Raw genomic sequence first — 23,326 nt, forward strand, 5'->3', positions numbered from 1 at the left:
GTGACACCGTACACTAAAACAAAGACACAAACTTTATTTAGGCACAGATACATTTCCCAGCAAGGAAGGAAGGGGTTTGAAATCACAACTTCCTGAGGCAACTGGTTCCTGTGTACTTCTGACAGGAAGGTGGGAAGTGGGGTAGGGTCTAGGTCGCAGCATTAAGGCACAAGAAGCTCACCAATGATTAGAGCTAGGCAGAAAGAAGAGAGAGGAAGAGAGGCCTTAGAGGAGGAAGAGAAAGAGGAAAGGGAGGGGTCCTTGGGGAAGGTGGAGGAGGAGGAGGTGGAGGAAGAGGAGGGGAAGAAGGCCTTGGAGGAGACAGAGGCAGCATAGGAGGGAGCTGGCCTCAGATCATGTACAGAGTTGACCATGACAGACATCCTTGGGCCTGCGTTGGTTTAGCTGGGCCTGCTCCAGAGGAAGAAGTTACAGCGGGAGGCGGGGTCAGTGGGAGGACCACGGGGCCTGGCACACATGTAGAAGTGGCGGCCTAGGTTGGGTCCTGGCTTCTTCACAGTTCGCATCACACATGGCTCCCCGTGGCCCCCGCAGAGGGGCATGGGCGAGGGCCCCCCAAGCACAGACTTCCAGAATGAGGTCCGTAGCTCCTTCTCATCCTTGGCCTCTGAAGCCTTGGCCTGCTCCTCTACCACTTTGGCCATCACCTCCTCTTCTTGGGTCTTTGGGGTCATGCCCAGGCTAGGAAGCTCCAAGTTAGGAGAAGCTTGGGGATGGCTGGAGGATGGCTGGAAGTAGCTCCTCAGGTTTTTCTGGCCTCTGCTGGAGCCAGCCTGACTTGGCCGAGGCCGGGCTGAGCGCACACGGGCTTTGTTTTGGCGCATCTGTACCTGGGTTTGATCGCTGAGCTGCAGCGCCGACTGCCTGAACACAGGATCTTGTTCGAGACGAACCAGGAAGCGAAGGATCTTGAGCTGGGTGCCTGCAAATTCAGGGAGGAAGCGGGTGCACAGAGGTGGGCACTGTTTGGCAGGCACAGAGGACACACTCAAGACTGCACCCACGGGGCAGTGGTCAGAGCCCATCACCTCAGGTAGCAGGAAGGAGGCCTGGAAGGTGTCTATGACCAAGGTCCTGTCCCCCAGCACATAGTCAAGCCGGCAGCCATAGTTCAGAGGGCGGGCGCCACTGACTACTGACCAGCAGGTGAAGGCCCCCTCCTGCTTTGGCTGGAAGCAGCGATAGCTATCAATGAAGGGCCCTACATGGGACTCAGCCTGGCACCCCGGGTTACTGAGCAAGCTGTCCATCCATTTGCGCCCTGGGTCGTCTTCAAAGCATTCCTGGGGAAGAAGAAAAGAGATGAAGAGAGAGGCATAACTAGATGCCTAAACTGAAAGGGACTTAGACTAACTGCTTCATTTTACAGAAAGAAAATGTGGTTGTTCCAAAGAAGATTACTGCTCAAGGTGACACAGTCCAGAACTGGCAGAGCTGGGATTCAATTTCCATCCTTACTGATTTAAACACCCAGGCTTGTTTTTTCCTCTGTATCGGGCTACAATTGCACTGCACCAGTCCATGAATGCCAAATCTGGAAGTTTGTTGTTTGCTTAATCAAAGCAATTCTCGGAACTGCTCACCAAAATAATGGAAAATAGGAAGTTAAAAGTGGTTACCTCTAGGAAATAGGGCTGGAGTGAAGAGTTAAGAAGACTGTTGCCTTTTCATTTAAACCCTCTGGCACTATTTGGCTTATCTTGTGTTTGTCAAAACCCTCACTGACCACCCCTCCCTCTTGAGTTGAGGCACTCCAGGGATCTATGTCTGAATACTTCCTTTGGCTATGATCCCCAATTCATTCATCCATCCAAACCACCACCCACTCATTCAATGTAACAACGTTCAAAGAACACTGATTATATACCATACATGATGCTAGGGACAAAGTGGGAACCTGATCTCATCCTGGGGACCAACGAGGCTTCCTTTCAGGAGATGATCTGAAGCTGAGAAGTGAAGGCTGGGTGTTACAAGTTGAGAGAACAGCCTGTGTAAAGGGCCTGTGAAAGGAAGGGGCATTGTACCCAAAAGACTTGAGGGGGAAACCAGACTAGGGGCCAGGATATCAGCAGGAAATGACTATGTAGTCCACGCAAGCAAGAGATGATGGTCACTTAGACCAGGATGGCACCAGAGGAGACAGAGAAAAATGAAATTAAGAGATGATTTGGAGCTAGAATCAACAGTACTCGCTGACTGACTGAATGTGGGAAGGTGGGGGTAGAGAAGAAGGACAACACTAACACAATTCCCAGGATTCTGGCTGAAGTAACCAAGAGGATGATGGTGCCGTTTAAAGAAGACTAGAAGAGCCAGTCTTGTAGGAAGTAGACGTATTCTGCTATTTTGGAAAGACTGTATCTATCATGTGACCTGTACTATTAATTCTATTTTCCTGGAAGGAAGAACGTAAGAGGTGCACTTGAGAGACCTAGGATAGTTCTGAACTAAGGAGAGAAGGCATAAAGGTACATGACGCTATCACAGGAAGCAGAACGAAGAGACTGAGTAAATGCTTGATGAGCAATAAGGTAGAGAGGGACCGAAGGCTTTACTCTTTCTAGTGTACACTCCCTTCTCCACCACATTACCATCACCATTCTCTCATTTCTGCTCATTTTCCCAGCTGGGATCTACATCTATGTTTATGTGGCTCTTCAGCAAATTCATAAAGGAATCTTCCTACAGCCCCTCTTGAGTCAAGCCAGTGCTAAGCTGCATAAATTATTGACCCCTCCCCTCACGAGGCAAGCCAAGATGAGAACTGGCTTAGAGATTCTAGGGCAGTGGTTCTCAAGCATGACTGTACAATAAAATCAGCCTGGGAGCTTTTAAAAGATACTGCCACACTGGCCCCACACTCAACACATTCTGATTTACTTGGTCTGGGGCGGCACCAAGGTATTGATATTTTTGTAAAAGCTCCTTGTTCTAATATGCTGTCAGGAGTTGAGAACCATTGGCCTAGAGGGACTCAGAAATGAGAAGTTCATACAAGAAAAAGAGAGAGAAGGGAGCACATGCCCACCAATTCAGGGTACAGTGAGAAAAGCCAAAATGAGAATAACTTTTGCAATAGGCAGAGAGGAGATGACTCGGCTGGAGTGGACACAGTGTGTAGCGGTACTCAGGATGAAAATGGAGACTGGGCAGACCAGAAAGAGCCTGGAATGCCAGGCCTAGATGTTTTCTCTGCATCACAGAGGTAACAGGGAGGTATTAAAGGTTCATGAGCAGGAAATCGTGAATTAGGGAAATGATCAAGGCAATGTGGAGTTCAACGCCCTCAAAATCTGGCCGCCAAAGGACTCTCCAGCCCCATCTCCTGCCACTCACCTCCCTCCCTATGTCACTCCCTAACAAGAATGGGACTTGCAGTTTTCCATGCACATGAGGCCAATTCTCAGCTTGCAGCCTTTGTTCACGCTAGAATGCCTTGCTCCGCCCACCCCAAAGCTCTGTTCTATTCATTTTTTAAGATTCAGCCATTTTCAGATGCCTCCCCTGATATCCAGGCTGGCCCAGGAACCCCATTTCTGGGTTCCTCTAACCTCCTGGGCTGCCATCTCTGCCTCAGCCCTGAAGACACCATTCCATAATGGGCTGATCACGTGTCCATAGTCCATCACCATGCTGAAAGCTCTGAGGGGCCAAGAGCCAGAACTCACTAGTAACTGAGTCCCCAGCACGTGGCTTAGGGCCAGTCCAAGGTCACAGTCAGTAATGTCTACTCAAGGAATGAACAATCCTCAGTGCTTTGAGAGGAGTATTGCAAACTAAGCTCTGCTCTTCCATGAAGGATGCTGCACCTGGGCCAAAAAAGAGCATAGGTTCGCTAGCTGAACAGAACTACAGTCAGGCATGAGGCCAGGGGCATAGAAGAAGCCTTACCAGGTTGACTGCGTCCCAGTGGTCAATGGGGCGGTGGGCTGTATTCAGGTCACCCAGAATGATCACATGGCTAAAAAACAAGGTGGCACTGTCAACTGGACATTCAAGAAAGGTAAGCAGTAGTCCTGGCCTACCTACCTCCTCCTGGGCCCAAGAGCTCTGATACACCACCTTCTACACTGAGGCCAAAGTGGGAGCCAACAGCAACTCATGGTAGCCTACCTTTCCAATATTACCATAACCTTGCTGCCTTTTACAACCAACCCAATTCTGATGTCGGAAGGTGAAATCATTCCCTGTGTGATACGACTGTCTCACTGATCTCTATCTAATGGCATCTTTCCGGTCCTTCAAAGTTGAGCTCAGGTACCACTTCCTCTAGGAAGCATCCCTTGATTACTCTAACCCACCCTTTTCTGTCCTTCCCTGGGACAAGATCTTTTTCTTTTGCTCCAAGGCACTTTACCTTCTTTAACCCCTTTCATCCTTAAAACTATTCTGTGAGGTAGGGATTCATACACTCATCTGACAAACGGGAAAACAGAGACAAGGCTAGCCTTGGGGCTCACAGTGAGTAAAAGGAGGAACCAAGATAGATGCTCAGAGGTATCTGAGCACAAAACCCATATTTGTGTCACTTTACGTGGTCCTCACAGCTCTTAGAAAACAGGGTCTATGCTGGTGTCTGCAACTGGGCTGCGAAGGAACTCAAAAGACAAAGACCCCATATTCCTCCCAATGGAGCTTGACAGAGGGCTGGACACCCAGGACAAACTCAAAAGAAGTCTTGCTGTCCAGGCTTACAGTACCTGCCAGCTGCCAGGAGGGCTTCTGCTCGGGTCTGCAGCAAGCGATAGAAGCGCATCTTAAAGGCCAGCCGCTCAGGCTTCCCAGGGTCCGCGTGAGGGCAGTACACGTTGATTAGGGTCAAGGTCTTCTCCTTCCCTTCACTTGTGCTGGGGAGAAAAGAACTCCCTCAACAAACGGGGGTCATTTTCAATCCTCCCCTCCCCTCCCCACACCATGTGGCTTCCACTAATGGTTATCTGTGGAATGGATGTGAAGGAAGGGGATAAAGAGACAATAAGCTGGCATACACAGGACCTAGGGACTGACTACAGGTGAGGCAGAACGAGGGGCATCTAACGACACTCAGGTACCAGGTGATGGTGCTGCCATTTGCAAAGATAGGACACCCAGAAAGAGAGCAACTTGGGGCAATCAGTTCAGCATTGGCTAAGTTGCTTTTGAGTTACCTGTGGTAATAAGAGAGCCGGACCTCCCAGGCACCTCCCCCCCCCACCCCCCCCCGTAGAGACGGGGAACTCAAGACTCAGAGGGGAACAGGATTTGCCCAGGGTCCATAGTGAGTAGCCCAGACAGGACGAGAGTCCAGGAAAGACAAGTTTGGGAAGTTTCCCATGGTGAATGCATGTTCATAAGGGGAGCCTCAGAATCACCACACTCACAGAGTAGAACCAGCAGTGCTCAGTGACAGGGGGATGTGGGCTATTACCGGATCTTGTGCTGTGTGAGGAGGGCCCGGCCCTCACTATCCAGAGCCCGAAGCTCTTCTTGGGTGAACTCATCCATGTTTCCATAGCAACCCACGTCCCCATTGTGAGTGGCAAGTAGGCCACTCAGGCCTTCTTCGGCAGCCACTGGAGTAGCACTGTCCTTACAGAAGGTGGCTACACCTGGAGACAGACAGGGTACTCTAAGCAGGCCTGGCAGCCAACAACCTGTTGCACAGCCTGTTGCCCCCACGGTCACCTGAGTCATCTTCATCAAGTGTGGCTCTACTGAGGGCTCTCCCAACTCAAGGGCCATGAATGGCTCCCTAGAGCCTGGGCCAACTCTACTCAAACCCTGGAGTCTCAGTTCTTTCATCTAAAAAAGCCACAGAAGTTATAAACCAATGTGACCTCAAAAAAATATATATGTATAATAATAAAAATTAAAAAGCCACAGAATAAAACAGCTAATATTCTAAGTGTTTTACATGGATACATGGTAAGTACTCAAAAAGTGTTAGCTATTATTATTATCACATGGACTAATTCACTTAATCCTTATAATAGCCCTTGGAGGTGGGCATTATTCCCATTTTCCAGCTGAGGAACCTGAGGCATAAAGAGGTTAAGTAACTTGCCGGAGGGTACACAGCTAGGAAGTAAGCCAGGATTCAAACCCAGGCAGTCTGGCTCCACACTTCATACAATTAACCACCATACGATTGTGCTTCTGAGTTCCCAAAGGATAATTCTAAACATAAAAATTATCCTTCGCGTAGTATGTGGCTTTAGCTCCATGGACTAAAAGCCTAAGTTTCATATTACCTTCTCATCAAATATTGGAAACCCTTTGCCATTCCTGCTTCCATCACTAATTTAAAGTCCCCAGAAAGCCCCAGTTACCAGAATAGCCACTACGGTTGCGGCTGAAGCTGAAATAGGAGTTATAGCCCTCAATGATAGCCAGGGGCTCCGTCAGCACATCCCCTGGAAAAGAGATGTAAGATTATGTCAGATATAAAAGTAGGACCCAGGACACACAAAGGCCTGGAATTACAGTTGTAGGCTAATAATTCCTTGCACACATCAGAGCCAAAGTTGGGAGGAAAAAGGAAGTATCTACGAGTAGAGGAGGAGCTAGAAAGGCGGGGACTAGAAAGCGAATTGATATCAGAATTAGAAGGAGGGGGGAGACTATGTAATGAGAGGTGAAGAATAAGGAGGGAGGAGGCTGGGTGACTAGGTGACTGCAGGGTGCTGTGGGTGGGAAAACGGGAATATGGGAGAGAGAACTGGGAATCTGAGCTGGGGGTAGGAGGTAGGAGAGGGAATTAGAGGATCTGAACTGAGGATCGAGGGAAAAGTTGTTAAGGGGTCTAAGAGGGGGGTGACCGGGACAGGGAAGAAGGAATCGGGATTGAGCTGGGGGTAGGAGAGGGGTGGGAGAGGGAATCAGTGGGTCTAAGCTTGGGGTGGGACATGAGGTATGCAAGATGAGAGGCTCTGAGCAAGGGAGGAAAGATGGGGGCAGAGATAGGGGAACTGAGGATCTCAGATGGAGGTGTAAAAGGAGGAAATTAGGAAGTCTGAGCTGAGGGCAAAGATGGGGTTGGTATTAAAGGATCCGAGCTGGGGGCAGGAAGGGGGAATTAGGAGGTCTGGCTTGGGAGTGGGAGATTAGTACCATGCAGTGGTGGTGGTGGTGGTGGGGGGGGGGGGATGGGAGGATTGAGCCGGGGCGGGATAAGAAGAGAGAATTACAGGATCTGAACGAAGATGGAGGTTGCAAGGGGAAGGGGATTTAGGCTCTGCTGAGGACAGGAGGTGAAGTGGGAATTAGCAGACCTAGCTGCAGTGAGAAATCGGAATTTAAGGGGGAGGGGGATCAGGATACTGAACTGGGTCTAAGGGGAGGTCTCTAAGGATAGAGAAATGGGAAAGTGAAATGAGATGCAGCAAGGTGGAAAAGTCAGTGGAAAAGGGAGAGTATGGTAGGGGTCCTGGATTCTTGAGCCCTCACTGGTCACTTTGGTCTCCTGAAGACAGACGATGTCGGCATCCAGCTTGTCCAAAACGCGCCCCATGGCCATGGCGGTACAGTTGCTGGGCTCCTCGCATACCCCTTGTAGGGGTCTCCGGATCCCATTGATGTTCCAGCTTACTACGCGCAACATCTTGACACTGAATCGCAACGCCTTCCAGCTGGCGCCAAACCTAGGCGCAGGCGAACTCCCAGAGGCCCCCACGCCGGCCAGGCCCAGCCTTCCGCGCGCATTTGCGCAGGCGTTCTCCTGCGTGCTACGAAAGGGTCGGACGCACATGGGGCGGGGCTTCGAGCCCGTTAGTTTTCATTGGCGGGAGGGGCGGATGCTAAACAGGTTGGTGCGGCTGCCAAGGCGGAAGGAATAGCGAGACAAAGGCCTCCAGTTGCAGTCTTGCTGCTCTCACTGCACACTGGCCCAAAAACCTTAGTCTGACTGCGTTTCTGCTCTGCTCAAAAGTCATCTTGGTGCTTCCGATTACTTACAAATCGGATTTCACCACTTTTTAAGCAGTGGAACCGCCGCGCGGCCGAAGCCCCGCCCCCAGTGCGCCAGACCACCTCCCCAGTGCGCCGATGCCGCGAGCGCCGTGAGAGTAGCTCCCGTAACTGTTTGCGTGGGAGTGAGGGGCTCAAAGGGACCTTTGCAGCTGCAGGAGAGAGCAGTAAGAAGCGCTGTGATGGAATAAGACTTAGGGAGAGGGCCTCCAGCTTTCGAGGGAGAGGGAGAGAGGAGGCTGTCTTAGGCCCACTCTGTAGCCATTGTTTGTCTTGGGCTTTATAATATCCCTAAGGACGTGGCCCGACACATGCTTTTTCTTAGCTCTATTTCTGGGATAAGTAAAATCGAGGCCCAGAAAATTTAAGTGGGCTACCCAAGCTCCAGAGCAGCACTATCTCCCAGTGTAGCGCATGGCTTTTCCATATGCATTATCTGATGTCATTCTGAGAACAAGCCTGTAAAGGGCGTTAAGGTTAACTAAGAGAGGTTGAATGGATTCACCCTAGTCTCACAGAAGTGGTAGAGCCAGGATTCAAACCCTGTCTTAAACAGCTCAAGGAATACTTTCCTAAGAGTTTTTCCTAACCACGCACCTCCCCAGTTAGATCTTTTCCTCTGGGCCCACCCAGCACCCTATGGTCCATTGTGTCATAGCACTTATCACAATGCACAGCTACCATTGATTTCTGTTTCTGTCACTAGACTGCCAGCAACTTGAGAGCGATGACCATATCTGATTCATCTTGTTAGCCCCATTCCCTAATATAGGTCATAGCATGTATTATGAGTCAATAAATATTTGTTGAATGGAAGAACAAACGGCAATAGCAAGAACATCAATAGGTTAGTGACTGGTTTTTGAGAACACAAAAATAAAAAAAATAGACATGGCCAATGTCCAGGGAAGAGAATAACTTTGCATCCATAGGTGCCTCACCCACAATTGTAGCATAGTTATTTTCCCCCCAGAATTCCATAGCCTTAGAGCCATCATCCTCAATGTCCGCAGAAAAGACCCAATGAACTCCTTTTCCTCCTGAAGGACTTAAATGTTATCTTCAAGTTGTTGCCATCAGAAAATAGCTCTTCAATTAAAATAAAAATTTTGGTGCTTTGAGCTTTTTCGTGCTTTGGTGGTTATTGGCTCAGGATTGAATCCCAGGAGTGGTATAACTAGGACAAAGGAAATGAACATTTTTATTGCTCTTGCTTCATATTGCCAGATCGCTTTTCAGTAAGGGATCATGCCCATTTACACTGAAGACCAATCTGAAACTTAGTCCCAAGGAAATCCAGATCTTGCCTGTCTCCATTGCTGGTTTTAATTTCCCCATTCTGCAGTGGCTTGTTAATATTAGTTCTGACCTTTGGGGCAAGGTGAACACATGGTTGGCCTGAAGAGAAAAGGCTCCGTCTGGGTGGCTCAGGAACTTCTTTGGCAACTGCAACAGCTGATATTTCAACAGAGCACACACCCCTCCCTTACTAAGGGTACTTCTCAAGTTTTCCCAGGGAACCAACGAAAAGCTCCAGGCTCCCTCTTTGACGCCACCCACTGGACCTGCTTTGGGGGTCTAAATGCAAGAGAGCTGTGTGTCGGATAACTAGCGATGGAAGAAAAAACTTCTAGGAGAACAGGTAGGTGAGACAGAAGGAGACATAGATAGGAGTTACACAAATCCAAATCCATTCTTCAGGCCCTCTGGAAAGTTTTCTTTGCATAGGTGGTCAATTAAAGTGTACCTTAAAGGGTATGGGAGAATTTGGAAAAAGATGAAATCTATATCTAATTATCTATCTATTATCTATTCTGACCTGTCTTTGTGGGACACTGGCCCAAAAGGCAGCTCTCTAGCAACTTTGGAAGTCTCTCTAACATGGTCTATCCAGTTTTGCATGAGCTGGCTGAATAAAGTAGGGCTGGTTTGCTGTGCCACTTTGAACAAGCTTTTTAGCTTCTGTGGGCTTTAATAGCCTTCTCACTAAAATGGAAATTGAAGTCCCTAGCCTACTTCCCTCAGAGGGCTGTCTCAAGGTGGAGAGGAGTGGGAGGACAGGAATCAAAGCTCTTCGGAAATATTTCAGGACTTCTATGCTCTGTGTGAGATTACCGATCCTGCTTTTTCTGTAGCCTCCCCAGGCAATACCACTCACAACCTTCCAGCTGCTCTGTTCCTTAAGTGACTGTGGTCTGTGGGGAGCCACTCTAGGACTAGGATGCAGTGAGCCTTGGGCCCCAGGCATGGGGCTGAAAATAGTGGGGGGATGGTAGGCCAGGGCGGTGGCTCAGAAGTGAATCCTAGGCTGCTGCCACAGAAGGCCTGTTGCTCATGCGTAGGCACCTGACCTGTGAGCATGTGGCTCATCTCCCCTCCACACGCTAACCCCCCACAGATGCATTCACATCCACACACTCCAAGAATTACCAATAGGGAGACCACATTTGTGATTCTGTTACCCATCAGTACTGTCTTGATAGTGCTTTTAACAAGATTCTCCTACATACCTTGTGCTTTGAGAGGATGGTCAGGATCTGTAGGTCTCAGGAAGTCACACTGTATGCTTTTCCTCCCTAGAGTTAATCCCATTTTAGAATTTGTGGCTCAGCTCTTGGTCTTGAGTGGGTCTCTGATACTGAGTGAACCCTTTTTCTGCAACTAGTTAATTGGACCTTTTCAGGGGAGACTTTATTCTTTTGTCTATTCTGTTCTGCCCATTCAAGGTTGAGAAACTTTCTAGATGCCACCTTCTACCTTCAGACCAAGTTAGTTCCCCCACCCAGTTCCCTGCATAGCTGTCTTTTATAACATTTACCTTGTTGAATGATTGTTTGTGCACGTTTGTCATCTAGGGGAGAGAGATGTAGATTGTACAAACATGCACTGAGCAAATGCCTCCTCTGTGTCAGGGCCTGAGCTGGACACTGGAAACACAGATCGCAGATCACTGAGATCCAGTCCCCATCCTCAAGCAGCTCACAGCCTAGTGGGGAAGTGGACCAGCAAAACACTGGTGGCTACTTACTCAGATAGACAGAAGCATATAGGCAATATGAGAACCAAAGACAAAGCCTATCCCAAGGATGCAGGGAAGGCTTCCCAGAGGGGGCAAATATTGAACCAGGCCTAGAAGAGTGAGACAGTTTTCATTGAGAATGGAAGGGAAGAGAAGGCATTCCAGGCTGAGCAAAGGCCCAGACGGAGAAAAGTACACAGTATGTTTTGAGGCCCAGGCTGAGGTCTTCCCATCAAGCTTGTTTAGTTCTCCTGCTTCTAGTATCAAAACCGATAACAGAGGTTAAAAAAAAGAAACCAGTTCCAGGCAGTTTTAAGTTGGGTTTTTAACCCTGGGCCCCAGGTTTACCCTTGCAGACCTTGCCAAAAGCTCGCTAGCCTCCTGTCTCAGATTTCCTGCTGCTAAAATTATCCTTTTGCCTCTTGGGAGGGTCATGAGGACAAAATTGTAAACATAGAAGAGAGGTTCATGTGACTGGCTCAGTTACCTTGGACAAGCCACTTTCCCTCCCTAGACTTCAGTTTCCCTGTGAGGCTAATGAGAATGTTTGTAAGCTGCGCTAGGGTAAGGAGTATGTTGTTGCTTTGTGGGCCATGGAAAATATACATGTAAAGTGTTAGTATTAAGATTATTACCATTAGCAGGGTGATACCAGTTAGGAGACTTACTAGGGTTAAGAGAGTTTTATTTCTTCCAAAGTCTAGTTCTGAGACTCTAAAATTTCTGAGCTAATCTGGAAGACCACATTCTTAAATCAAGCTTGATTGATCAATTAACCAAAGCTGAGCCCTGGACTAGGAGAAATCAGGTCCCTAGTGTTCTACTTCTGACTTGGTGACTTATTTGCTATAGGACATTAGGAAAATACTTCCTTCCCCTCACTAGGCCTCCATTTTCTTAGCTGAGAGTGTTGGATGAAACAATTTCTAGAGTGTTTATCACAAAACTGAAAAAGTAACAGTGAATTCATCTTTCTAATTGGTTGGCAGGAACTCTTTATTTATTAGAAAGGGTAACCCTTTGTCATAATATTAGAAGTTTCATTTGCTGAGTGTTTCCTGAATGCTCAGCACTACATTAGAAGTTGCAGATTAGCTAAAGAGGTGATTGATCATTTACTTCACAAAGGGAATCAGTGTTAGGTAGTATATTTTGAGCATTTCCCAGGTTTATTTACGTGTATTAACACGTTGAATGTTCAACAACCCTAAGAGGGTAGGTACTCTAATCAGATGAAAAAACTGAGGCACTGAAAAGTCTTCTCCCCAGGGTCTCATAGCAAGAGGCAGAGGTAGGATTCCACTCCGGTAGTATGGCTCCAGAGCCCATTGTTCTTAACCACTGTGATCCACTGCCTCATAGATTCATTTAGATGGACAGACTCTGAAATGTATTGAAAGTTGGGTATGATTTATACACGACAGCTGGAGGTAATCTAACCCTTATGTAGACTAAGACGCTGAGAATGTATTTTAGGGAACTTCTTAAAAGGTAACGTGGAACTGAGAGCCTTGGAGGGCGGGGATTGGAGATTTCTGTCCCCTGGAGATTGCCCCTGTGTAGCTCAGCTCAGTGGAAGAAGGTTGAGTTTCCTCGTAGCCAATGGCTGGAGGTTCATCAGGGGGTGGGAAGGTTGCAAAATAATGTATTAAGAGCACACTTGGACATCTTCCAGTGAGCTGTGCCATTAGATGAGTTCCACACATAAAAGCCTCAAAACAACCAGGGTAAGGCGAGGGTAAACAGAGACATCTAAGTGGCATGGCTCTGGCTTATGGACTTGTCCTACTTTCAGGCCATTGCTCCCTGCTCCCCACACTCTGCCTGCTGCAGCCTCCAGCCTAAGCCTCCATTCCCATGGCTTGGCATAAGGAACTTTAGCCAGCTCCTGGATCAGATCACGATGCCTTTCTCCTCAGGGCACCTGATGGCAGCCGGCAGCCATGTGGGCAGTGGTTACCATCTCTTCCCCCAGCAATGGCTACGTTTACCCCTCTTCCCGAGGTGTCAGGTTTACTCTGATTTCTTTAGCCCTGGCTGGAGAAAGCGTATAGATGATTGGATAGTGCCCATCTCTCCAGGAGTGGCCCAGGCAGCACATTTTAGGAGGCAGAGGTCCTGTGGCAGGAAAGGCAGCAGAATTCAGGCAAAGACAAGAGTTGCAATGCCATCTTGTGGGGGAGGGTGGGGCAGTGAGGCAGTGAATCTTCCACTTCCAGTCCGAGTCTTTGATTGCTCAAAACATTGCAGTTTTCAGTAGGGACTCTGTGTTTGTGTGTTTGTACTTGGGAACCTTGCATTTCTGATGTGTGTATCTGTTTCTGGGCTGGAACTTGACATTCTACTTGGGCTCATTTTTTATTTCAAAGCTGATAAAGCTGCTAAGACCTGCCTCCATCACCTTTGCCTCCCCACCCCACACAGGATTTAAGCACATGATGTTTGGTCTTTTATTTGCATACTCTTACTAGTCCTGTCTTCATTGGAGGGAAGTGACTGGCCAGACCTGGGTTGTCTTGCTGGCTGCCTTCCTTGCTGGGCTCTAACTTATCTCCTATGTACACAGCCCTTGGAGTTCAGAGGCCTCTGCTCACCTCTGCCCAACCTCTCCCTCTCTGCACCCAAGCCCCCACCGGTACACACAGGAGCAGAGGCAGGCAAGGCAGGCAAGGACTAGGAAAAAGGAGAGGGGCCTGGAGACAGGCTGCCAGAGAGCTCAGAAGCCCAGTGCACCTCTCTGTCCCAACTCTGTCCTCCTGCAGCTGTGGCCACAGCAACAGAAGAGACAGCTAGTAAGACAGGAAGTGAGGCCCGGTACCTTGTGGACAGTGGTGTCATTAGCCGCAACGCCTAAGATGTCTCAAGAGATGGGAGAGCTCACCCAAACCAGGTTGCAGAAGATCTGGATTCCACACAGCAGCGGCAGCAGCGGGCTGCAACGGAGGAGGGGCTGTAAGTGGGGTTTGCTTCTGTGGGCTTCAAGGTGGCAGTAGAGTGGGTGTAGAAGAAGAGCAAAGGACATGCCCCCTATCCACTCCCACCCCAACCTGAAAGTTGGAATAGATGAGTAAGGTGAAACAGCTGTAGGATAAGAGGCTAATGTCCGGAAAGGTAAAGAAAGAATGAGAAAGAGAGAGAGATGAAGATAGAGAAAAAATGAGGATTAGGTAAAGACCATCTTAATCAGAGGGATTTTTGACTAGGAACTTTTTCTTTCTTATCCAGAGCTTATTTGGAATGGCTCTTGTTTAAAATTTGACATTTCTAGTTTGGAACTCTTCATTGCAAGCCTAGAATGTTTCATTTTGGCAACCTTAGTGTAGCGTCTGGAAATTGGTCCCGTTTGAAATAAGGTGATGGTTCCTGGCATCGTTTCTCAGGGGACAGGTGCTGGGTACGCAACAGTACCCTGTCCTTGGTCACTTTTACTCCTCCCCTTTCTCAAGCCTCTTCTAATAAGTCCATACTTGACTGGGTCGGGAAAGGCTGGGTGTCCTGTCACCTGCATTGCCTTCTTGGCACATGTGGACACTTTTTCTGCTCTGGGGATTTGAGGGAGAAGACATTCAGTCTCTCAGGGACAGCCTGCTGATGTAATGGTCACTTTGAAAATTTCAGAAAGAGTAGGAGCAAAGGAGAAGCAGACAAAATCTGTAAATATTTTTTTTAAAAACTGGAGTATACCTTTTCCCATAGATAACAGGGGACAGTTGTGGACAAAGGTGCTTCCAGGCCAAGGATTATGGCCTGAGGAGCCATAAGGTGGGCAAAGACAAGACAGCTGTGGACTGTGGAACCCAGACATTTCAAGGACCAGCTGACCAAGTTTACACCATGCTAATGCTAGAGGAGGTCCAGGCTCAAGGCTAGTGGGGGGAGAGGTAATTGCTTAGAGGAGCCAGGAAGATGGAGGATGTAGGGTATGGATGGAGGAAGAAAAGGAAGAGGGGGAAAAATCCAGCTTCCTGTTTTTCCTCCTCTCCACCTGCAGTTTCACTCACTCATCTGGAGATTTAGGGAGCCTGGATGAGACTGAGAGAATTATATCCCACCCCCACTCACCCAGCCACTCTTTGTCCTTTCCAAGGGGCTGTTGGGTTTAGATGGCAAGCAGGCAAGCCGGCAAGCCATTCTCTGCATACATGAGTCCTCCAGAGTTAGGACCCTAATATTCCTGGGAACTCTCTCTTTCAGGTTGGAGAAATAATGCACATAAATTACCCAGTATAGTCTCTGTCACATAGAGGGTGCAAGATAAATATGTGCTCACTTTAATTCTGAGTCTCTCTTTCCTCAGCTGTAAAACAGGATTAATAACTACCTTCCATGTTGTTGGGGTGATTCAGTGATTCAGAGGTTCTGGATCCAGACTACCTATTTTTTTAAAAAGATTTTATTTTTTCCTTTTTCTCCCCAAAGCCCCCCAGTACATAGTTGTATATTCTTAGTTGTGGGTCCTTCTAGTTGTGGCATGTGGGACGCCGCCTCAGCATGGCTCGATGAGCGGTGCCATGTCCGCGCCCAGGACTCGAACCGACGAACCACTGGGCCGCCTGCAGTGGAGCGTGCGAACTTAACCACTCGGCCACGGGGCCAGCCCCCAGACTGCCTATTTTTGAACTCCAGCTCTGCCACCTCCTGCTGCTGTGACCTTGGACAAGTCTCTTAACCTCTCTGTGCTTCCATTTCCTCATCTGTAAAATGAAGTCAATAATAGTATTATTGTGAAGATTAGAGAACCAAAGCATATAAAATTCTTAGAAGAGTGTCCAGTTCATTGTAAGCACTCAATAAATGTTAGTTTTTATTATTGTTTAAACAAGAAGGTGGGTGTGTAATCTTTTTGCCCATCAAATCCCCAGCATCAAGCCTGGAGCCAGGCAATAGCAGATACTCAGTAAATGGTCACTCTGTGCTACTTCCACTCTACCACTCACCATAGGCAAGCGTGGGGCTCTGTGTGCACAGGACGGTCACTCATTAGTGATTAACTGAATTATGTCAGACCACAGATGTGATAAACTTAAATAGTGGTTGCCAAGTCCTGCCCTGGGCAATGTCTGCTTCACCTTCCCTGCTGGAAAGGCCAGGCTATTCACCCCAGAAAGATCCAAATTAACTCTTGCTTGGAGCATCCTCTCTAGACCTGCCTGGCCCCAAAGGGGTCAGTTGGGGAGGGGAGGCACACAATCACTTAGTGACATTGTTCTGGGGATTAAATTCGTTAACGTGTGTAAAGTGCTTGAACAGCTATCTGTATTCATCTGTGACTTGTTTTTCTAATTCAACATTATGCTTTGTACGCCATCTACATTATTGTTGCATGCAGTTGTAGCTTACTTATTCTCCTTGCCGTTTGAGAGTACATTTTGTGAATATCCCACAGTTTACTTATCCATTTTACTCTGGATAAGCATGTAGGTAGTTTCTAGTTTATGGCTATGAACAATACTGCAATGAAAATTTTTCTCCCCATAAATTTTGGAATCAACTTTTCAAGTTACAAACACACACGCGCGCACGCTCACACACACAAGCTCATGGCAAAACTTGGGGTTTTGGTTGGAATTACATTCAATCTGTAGATCAGTTTAAGGAGAGTTAACATCTGTGTGATATTGAGTCTTCTGTAAACATGGTATGTCTCTCCATCTATTTAGACTTTTTTCATATTATTTGAGTAAAGTTTTATGATTTAAAAGGGTTTGCACATCATTGTAAGAAATTTTTTTTGCTTATTTTTTATTGCTATTGTAAACAATATCTGTTTAAAAAAGTACATTTTATAGCAGTTTATTGCTAATGTATACAAACATAATTGTGTTTTTTTGTATATTGTAAGTAGCAAACCTGATAAACTTTCTTATTAATTTTGATAATTTGTATGTAAATGACAGTTTTCTTTTTTTCCCCTCCAATCCCTATATTTTTTATCTCTTTTTCTTATATCACTGCAATGCTAGGACCTCCTACCTCCAAAACACACACCATTTTCAGTACAATGTTGAATAGTGTGCATTTTTATGTTTATCCTAATTTTAAAAGGATTGCTTTTAAAGTATCACCATTGAATAAGTTTGCTGTAGTTTTTTTGTAGATATCCTTTAACAGGTTAAGGAACTTCTAGTGTATTCTTAGTTTGCCAATAGGATTTTTTTTAAGATGAGTAGGTGTTGAATTTTATTAAACATATTTCTGTATCCACTGAGATGCTGTGTTGATTTTCTATTTTAATCTGTGAATGTGAATTACATTAGAGATTTTTTTTTGTGTTGATCAAACCTTGCAGTCCTAGGATAAATAAAAACTACTGGATTTAGTTCATTAATATTTTGTTTAAGAATTTGACATTTTGTTCATAAATGATTGGTCTGTAATATTTTTCCCTTCTCATGTTTCCCGGTTTGATTTTAGTGTCATAAGATGAAGTGGGAAGTATTTCCTTTCATTCTATTTTCCGACAGAGGTTGTCCGAGGAACTATCTGTTCTTTAAATATTTGGCACAACTTCCAGGTAAAACCATCTGGGCCTGGTGTCTTCTTTGTAAGAAAATTTTAACTGATGCAATCTTTCAAATAGTTATAGAACCCAGTTTGCTGTTTCTATTTGTCAGTTTTGTGAAGTTACAGTTTCCTAGGAGTTTTTCTCTTTCACATCACTTTTTAAATTTGTTTATGTAAAGTTTTCATCTTCAGATTTTTAAAATCTCTGTTGCATTTGTGGTTACATCCTCTCTTTTGTTCTAATATTGTTTATTTGTACCTTCTCTTTTTTTCTCTTCATCAATCTTGCCAGAAGTTTATCACTTTTATAAGTTTTTTTACATAATCAACTTTTGGCTTTTTGATTCTTTCTGTTATGTTTTTGTTCTCTATGTAACTATTTTTCTTATCATTATTCTATTTGTTTCACTTTCTTTGGATTCATTCTGTTGTTCTTTGTTTCACTTCTGGAGTTGGATGCTCAGCTCATTAATTTTCAGACTTTATTCGTTTTGAATATAAGCTATATTTCAATGTTATAATTTGCCTACTAAACAGGGCTGATATTCCACAGATGCACAATTATATGGACATACGAATATTTTAAATATTTCTAGACCGTTTGGTAAATAGGCGCTGGGCTTTCTTAGTTTCTCCATCAGTTACCCAGTTGTCCTGGCCTCCTCAGTCCCTTTCCCAGGACCTGCTGATTACCATTTAGCAGCTAACTGGTTAATACCTGGCACAGCAGGAGGCCTCCAGTAATTGGTGCCAGCCCTTGGGCCAATATCTATTTTGAGAGATCAGTGCCCTTGCCTTTCTAGTTTGATTCCATGCTCATCAGAGAACAAATTTTGTATGATTTCAGTTCTTTGAAATCTATTGAGATTTCCTTTATGGACCAACATATGGGCATTTTTGGTAAATGTTCCACGAGGACTTGACAACAGGTACATTTTACAGTTGAGTTTAGTGTAGTATATACTTCAGTTAAGTCGTGTTTGTTAATCTGGCTTACATGCCCTATAGTCTTCTGGGGTTTTATCTTATTATCTTTATTATCTATTATCTATCTTATTATCTATTATTTTATCTTATTTAGCTTATTGATATAGAAAATTTGTTAATGTCCCCTTATAACTATGTCAATTTTGAAGCTTTGTAAATAGTTACAAACAAATTTAGAATTGCTGTGTCTTCCTGGAGAATTGAATATTTTATCAATGTATGAGGAAATTATTTCTGGGAATCTAGTATCATTGGCATTTTGCCCTACAATCATTTTTTTCCTGATATTAATATATATGATTTATTTAGCTTAATATTTGCCTAGTATATCTTTTCCTGTACTTTTTTAAAAATTGTTTTTGCTAGAGATATAATTCACATACCATGAAATTGACTATTTTAAAGTGTACAACTTAGTGGTTTTTAGTATATTCACGTGGTTGTGTACTGTCACCACCAATTCCAGAATATTTTCATCACCCCCAAAAGAAACCCCATACCCTTTAGAGTCATTCCAGATTCTCTCCGCCTCTCAGCCTCTGGCAACCACTAATCTATTTATTGTCTGTATAGATTTGCCTATTCTGGACATTTCATGTAAATGGAATCATACAATATGTGGCCTTCTGTATCTGGCTTCTTTCATTGGGCATACTGTTTCAAGGTTAATCCACGTGTAGGTACTTCATTCCTTTTTAAAGCTAAATACTATTCCATTGTACGGATATACCACATTTTGTTTACCCATTCGTGAATTGATGGACATTTGGGTTGTTTCCACTTTGGGCTATTATGAATAATGCTGCCATGAACATTCTTGTACAAGTTTTTGTGTGGACATATGTTTTCATTTCTCTTGCATATATACCTAAGAGTGGAATTGCTGAGTCTTCTTGTAACTCTATCTATAATGCTTTGAGGAACTGCCAAAATGTTTTTCTAAGTGGCTTCACCATTTTACATTCCCAAAAACAACATATGAGGGTTCCAATTTCTGTCCTCATTAATATGTGTTATTTTCATTTTTTTATTATAGCCATCCTAAGTGGGTATCAAATTATATCTCATTGTGATTCTCATTTGTGTTTCACTGAAGACTAATGATATTGAGCATCTTTTCACGTACTTATTGGCCTTTTGTATATCTTCTTTGGAGAAATGTCTATTCAAATTCTTTGCCCTTTTTTAAATTAGCTTATTTGTGTTTTTATTGAGTTGATTGGTAAGAGTTCTTTATATATTCTGGAAACTAGACTCTTATCAGATATGTGATTTGCAAATATTTACTCCCATTCTGTTGTATTTTCACTGTCTTTTTTTTTTTTTTTTTGAGGAAGATTAGCCCTGAGCTAACATCTGCCACCAATCCTCCTCTTTTTGCTGAGGAAGATTAGCCCTGAGCTAACATCTGCTGCCAATCCTCCTCTTTTTGCTCAAGAAGATTGGCCCTGAGCTAACATCCATGTCCATCTTCCTCTACTTTATATGTGGGACGCCTACCACAGCACGGCTTGCCAAGCGGCACCGTGTCTGCACCCAGGATCCGAACCGGCAAACCCCAGGCTGCTGAAGCAGAAAGTGGGAACTTAACCGCTGCACCACCGGGCCAGCCCTGTCTTTTCATTTTCTTGATAGTGACTTTTGAAGTACAAAAGTTTTTAATTTTGATTAAGTCCAAATCACCTATTTTTTCTTTTGTTGCTTGTGCTTTAGGTGTCATGTCCCAGAAACCATTGTCTAACCCAAGGTCACAAAGATTTATGCCCTCTAAGAGTTTTATAATTTTAGCTCTTACATTTAGGTCTTTTATCCATTTTGAGTTAATTTTTACATATGATTTGAGGTAGGAGTCCAGCTTCATTTTCTGCATGTGGATATCCAGTTGTCCCAGCACCATTTGTTGAAAAGACTCTTCTTTCCTCCACTGAATTTTTTTGGTATCCTTGATGAAAATCAATTGACCATAAATTTGAGAGTTTATGATGTCCTATTCCATTGGTTTGTATATCTAGCCTTATGCCAGTGCCATATTGTCTTTATTACTATAGCTTTTTAATTGTTTTAAAATTGGGAAATGTGAATCCTCCAACTTTGTCCTTCTTTTCCAAGATTATTTTGGCTCTTCTAAACTCCTTGAATTTCCATATGAACTTTCGGATCGACTTGTCACTTTCTGCAAAGAAGTCAGCTGAGATTTTGATAGGGATTGTGTTGAATCTGTAGACCAATTGGAGAGTATTAACATCTTAACAATATTAAGTCTTAGGTCCATGAACCTGAGATGTTCCATTAATTTAGGTCCTCTTTAATTTTTTCAACAGTGTTTTGTAGTTTTCAGAGTATAAGTTTTGTATTTCTTTTATGTACTTCTAAGTATTTTTTGATGCTATTATAAATTGAATTATTTTTCTTATTTCATTTTGTTTGCTTTTGCTCCTGCATGGAAATATAATTGATTTTTATATATTGATCTTGTATCTTGCAACATTGCAGAACTCACTTATTAGTCCTAATAGTTTTTTTAAAAAACTTGAAATTCCCTATATGTAAGAGCATGTCATCTGCAAATATAGTTTTATTTCTTCTTTTCCAATCTGGACGCCTTTTATTTTCTTTTTCTTTCCTACTTACCCTGACTAGAACCTCTAGTACAATGTTGTAAAGGTGAAGTGAGAAGAGACCTCCTTTTCTTGTTCCTGAATTTAGGGGGATAATATTCAATCTTTCACCAGTAAGTGCAATGTTAGCCAATATTTTCATAGATGTCCTTTATCAACTTGAAGAACTTCCCTTCTGTTCTTAGGTTTTATCATGAAGTAATGTTTAATTTTTCAAATGCCTTTTCTGTGTCTGTTGAGATGATCACGTGGTTTTTGTCCTTTATTCTACTGACGTGGTATGTTACATTACTTGATTTTCAGAAGTCTAACTAACCTTTCATTCCTGTAATAAAGCTAACTTGGCAACATATAATCTTTTTTGTACTTTGCTGGATTCAATTTACTAGTATCTTGTTGAGGACTTTTGCATCCATATTCATAACATATTGAATTTTCTTTCCCTCTATACCCTATAATTTTCTTTCCCTCTGATACCTCTGTCTGTCTTTGGTATCACAGAAATAGTTGCCTCAAGGAATGAGCTGGGAAATATTTCCTCCTCTTCTATCTTTTGAAAGAGCTTCTGAAGAATTGGTGTTAATTCTTTAAACATTTGGTAGAATTCATGAGCGAAGCCATCTAATTCTGGACTTTTCTTTGTGGCAAGTATGTTGATTACCTATTCAATCTCTTTACTGATCAATTCGGCTTTCCTTTCTTCTTGAGTCAGTTTTAGGAGTTTGTATCATTCTAATAATTTGTCTGTTTCATCTAAATCATCTGTTGTGTTGGCATGCGGTTGCTCATAGTATTCCTTCATAATTCTTTTTATTTCTATAAGTAATAATAACTTCTCTTTCATTCCTGAATTTATTAATTGGAATTTTCTCTCTTTTTTTTCTTGGTCAATCTAGCTAAAGGTTTGTTGAGTTTGTTAAACTTTTCAAAGAACCTAGTTTTGGTTTTGTTGATTTTCTCTAATGCTTTCCTATTCTCTATTTAATTATTATATCCTTCTTTCTGGTTCACATATTTATAAATTTCTCAAAGTTCCTTCTGATATTAATTTCTAATTTCATTCCATTATGATTGGAGAACATACTTTATATGATTTCAATCCTTTTGAATTTATTGAAGCTTGTTTATGGCTTATAATATGATCTATCCTAGAGAATGTTCAGTATATACTTGAGAAGAATATGTATTCTGCTGGTTTTGAGTGGATTGTTTTATAGATGTCTGGTAGGACTGGCTTGTGTATAGTATTGTTCGAGTCTTCTATTTCTCTGTTATTCTATTCATTATTGAAAGCAGAGTATTGGATTCTCCAACCACTGTCATTGAATTGTCTATTTCTCCCTTTAATTCTGTCAGTTTTTTCTCCATGTATTTTGGGGCTCTGTTCTTAGGCATATATATTTATAATTATTCCATATTCCATATCGATTGATCCTTTTGTCTTTATAAAATGTCCCTACATATCTCTAGCAATGTTTTTTAGCACCTATTTCATCTGATATTTGTATAGCCACTCCAACTTCCTTCTGGTTCCTGTTTGCATGATATATGCTTTACATTCTTTACTTTCAACAGATTTGTATCTTTGAATCTGAAGTGTATCATCCATAGGCAGCATACAGTTGGATCTTGTTTTTTTAAACCCTATCAGACATTTTCACCTTTTGATTGGATTGCTTAATCCATTCACATTTAATGTTATTATGGATGTAGTTGGATTTTAATGTGCCATTTTTCTTTTATTTTTTTGTATGTCATGTCTTTTTTTCCTTTTATTCCTCTTTTACTACTTTCTTTTGCATTAAGTAAATGTTATCTCATTTAATATTTAATTCCTTTAATGATTTTTTTCACTATATATTTTCGAGGCATTTTCTTAGTGGTTGCTCTAGGGCTTTCCATATACACCTTAACTATCAGAATCTACTTCAGATTTATACTAACTTAATTCCAGTGAGATCTAGAAATGTTACCCCTATATAGCTCTATTCCATCTTCTCCTTTTTGTGCTATTATTTCATACATATCATATCTCTATATGCTAAAAAACCAACAATGTATTGTTATAATTGTTACTTTATGTTTTAAAGAAGCTGAGAAAATTGTGGAGAGCATGTATATATTTATAAAGTTTTTTATATTTACTGTCTGGTTCTGTTCATTTGTTCCTGTGGGTTTGAATTACCTTTTTGTGCCATTTCCTCACTCCAATATACAGTCATGTGCCACA

The 23,326-nt window shown here is 43.5% G+C and overlaps 2 protein-coding genes across 13 annotated transcripts in view; one reads left to right on the top strand and one right to left on the bottom strand.

The window, feature by feature from the left end:
• Positions 1–9: 9 nt before the first annotated feature.
• APEX2 (apurinic/apyrimidinic endodeoxyribonuclease 2) lies at positions 10–7,863 on the bottom strand. Of its 2 annotated transcripts, XM_001494076.6 has the most exons (6): positions 7,450–7,863; positions 6,333–6,416; positions 5,432–5,612; positions 4,725–4,871; positions 3,916–3,985; positions 10–1,304 (listed from the first exon to the last, which is right to left on the bottom strand). In XM_001494076.6, the coding sequence occupies exons 1-6, from the start codon at positions 7,748–7,750 to the stop codon at positions 402–404; spliced, it is 1,686 nt and encodes a 561-aa protein (XP_001494126.3). In that variant the 5' UTR covers positions 7,751–7,863; the 3' UTR covers positions 10–401. The 2 variants fall into 2 exon arrangements, with proteins under 2 accessions (XP_001494126.3, XP_070113422.1); XM_070257321.1 differs by lacking the exon at positions 5,432–5,612 and having other exon boundaries at positions 7,450–7,726.
• A 1,403-nt stretch (positions 7,864–9,266) lies between these two features.
• The window catches only part of PFKFB1 (6-phosphofructo-2-kinase/fructose-2,6-biphosphatase 1), a 74,408-nt gene continuing 60,348 nt past the window's right edge, over positions 9,267–23,326 (top strand). Inside the window, exons 1-2 of one of the 11 annotated variants that reach the window (XM_001494056.7) lie at positions 9,454–9,610; positions 13,750–13,939. In XM_001494056.7, the coding sequence (XP_001494106.3) occupies positions 13,843–13,939 (97 nt within the window). In that variant the 5' untranslated portion in view covers positions 9,454–9,610; positions 13,750–13,842. Of the gene's footprint in view, positions 9,611–13,749; positions 13,940–18,267; positions 18,421–23,326 lie in introns of those variants that run through there. The other 10 variants (XM_070257322.1, XM_070257324.1, XM_005613883.4 and 7 more) reach the window with 10 other exon arrangements.

Source organism: Equus caballus, chromosome X (assembly GCF_041296265.1).
Source record: "Equus caballus isolate H_3958 breed thoroughbred chromosome X, TB-T2T, whole genome shotgun sequence".
In the NCBI taxonomy this organism is placed as follows: Eukaryota; Metazoa; Chordata; class Mammalia; order Perissodactyla; family Equidae; genus Equus; species Equus caballus.

Coding starts and splice junctions, on each gene's coding strand:
- APEX2 (XM_001494076.6), bottom strand. CDS start 7,750: ATGTGCGTCCGACCCTTTCGTAGCACGCAGGAGAACGCCTGCGCAAAT. Junction 5,613..6,332: donor CAACCGTAGTGGCTATTCTG/GTAACTGGGGCT, acceptor GTCTGTCTCCAG/GTGTAGCCACCTTCTGTAAG. Junction 4,872..5,431: donor CTCACACAGCACAAGATCCG/GTAATAGCCCAC, acceptor TTTTCTCCCCAG/CACAAGTGAAGGGAAGGAGA.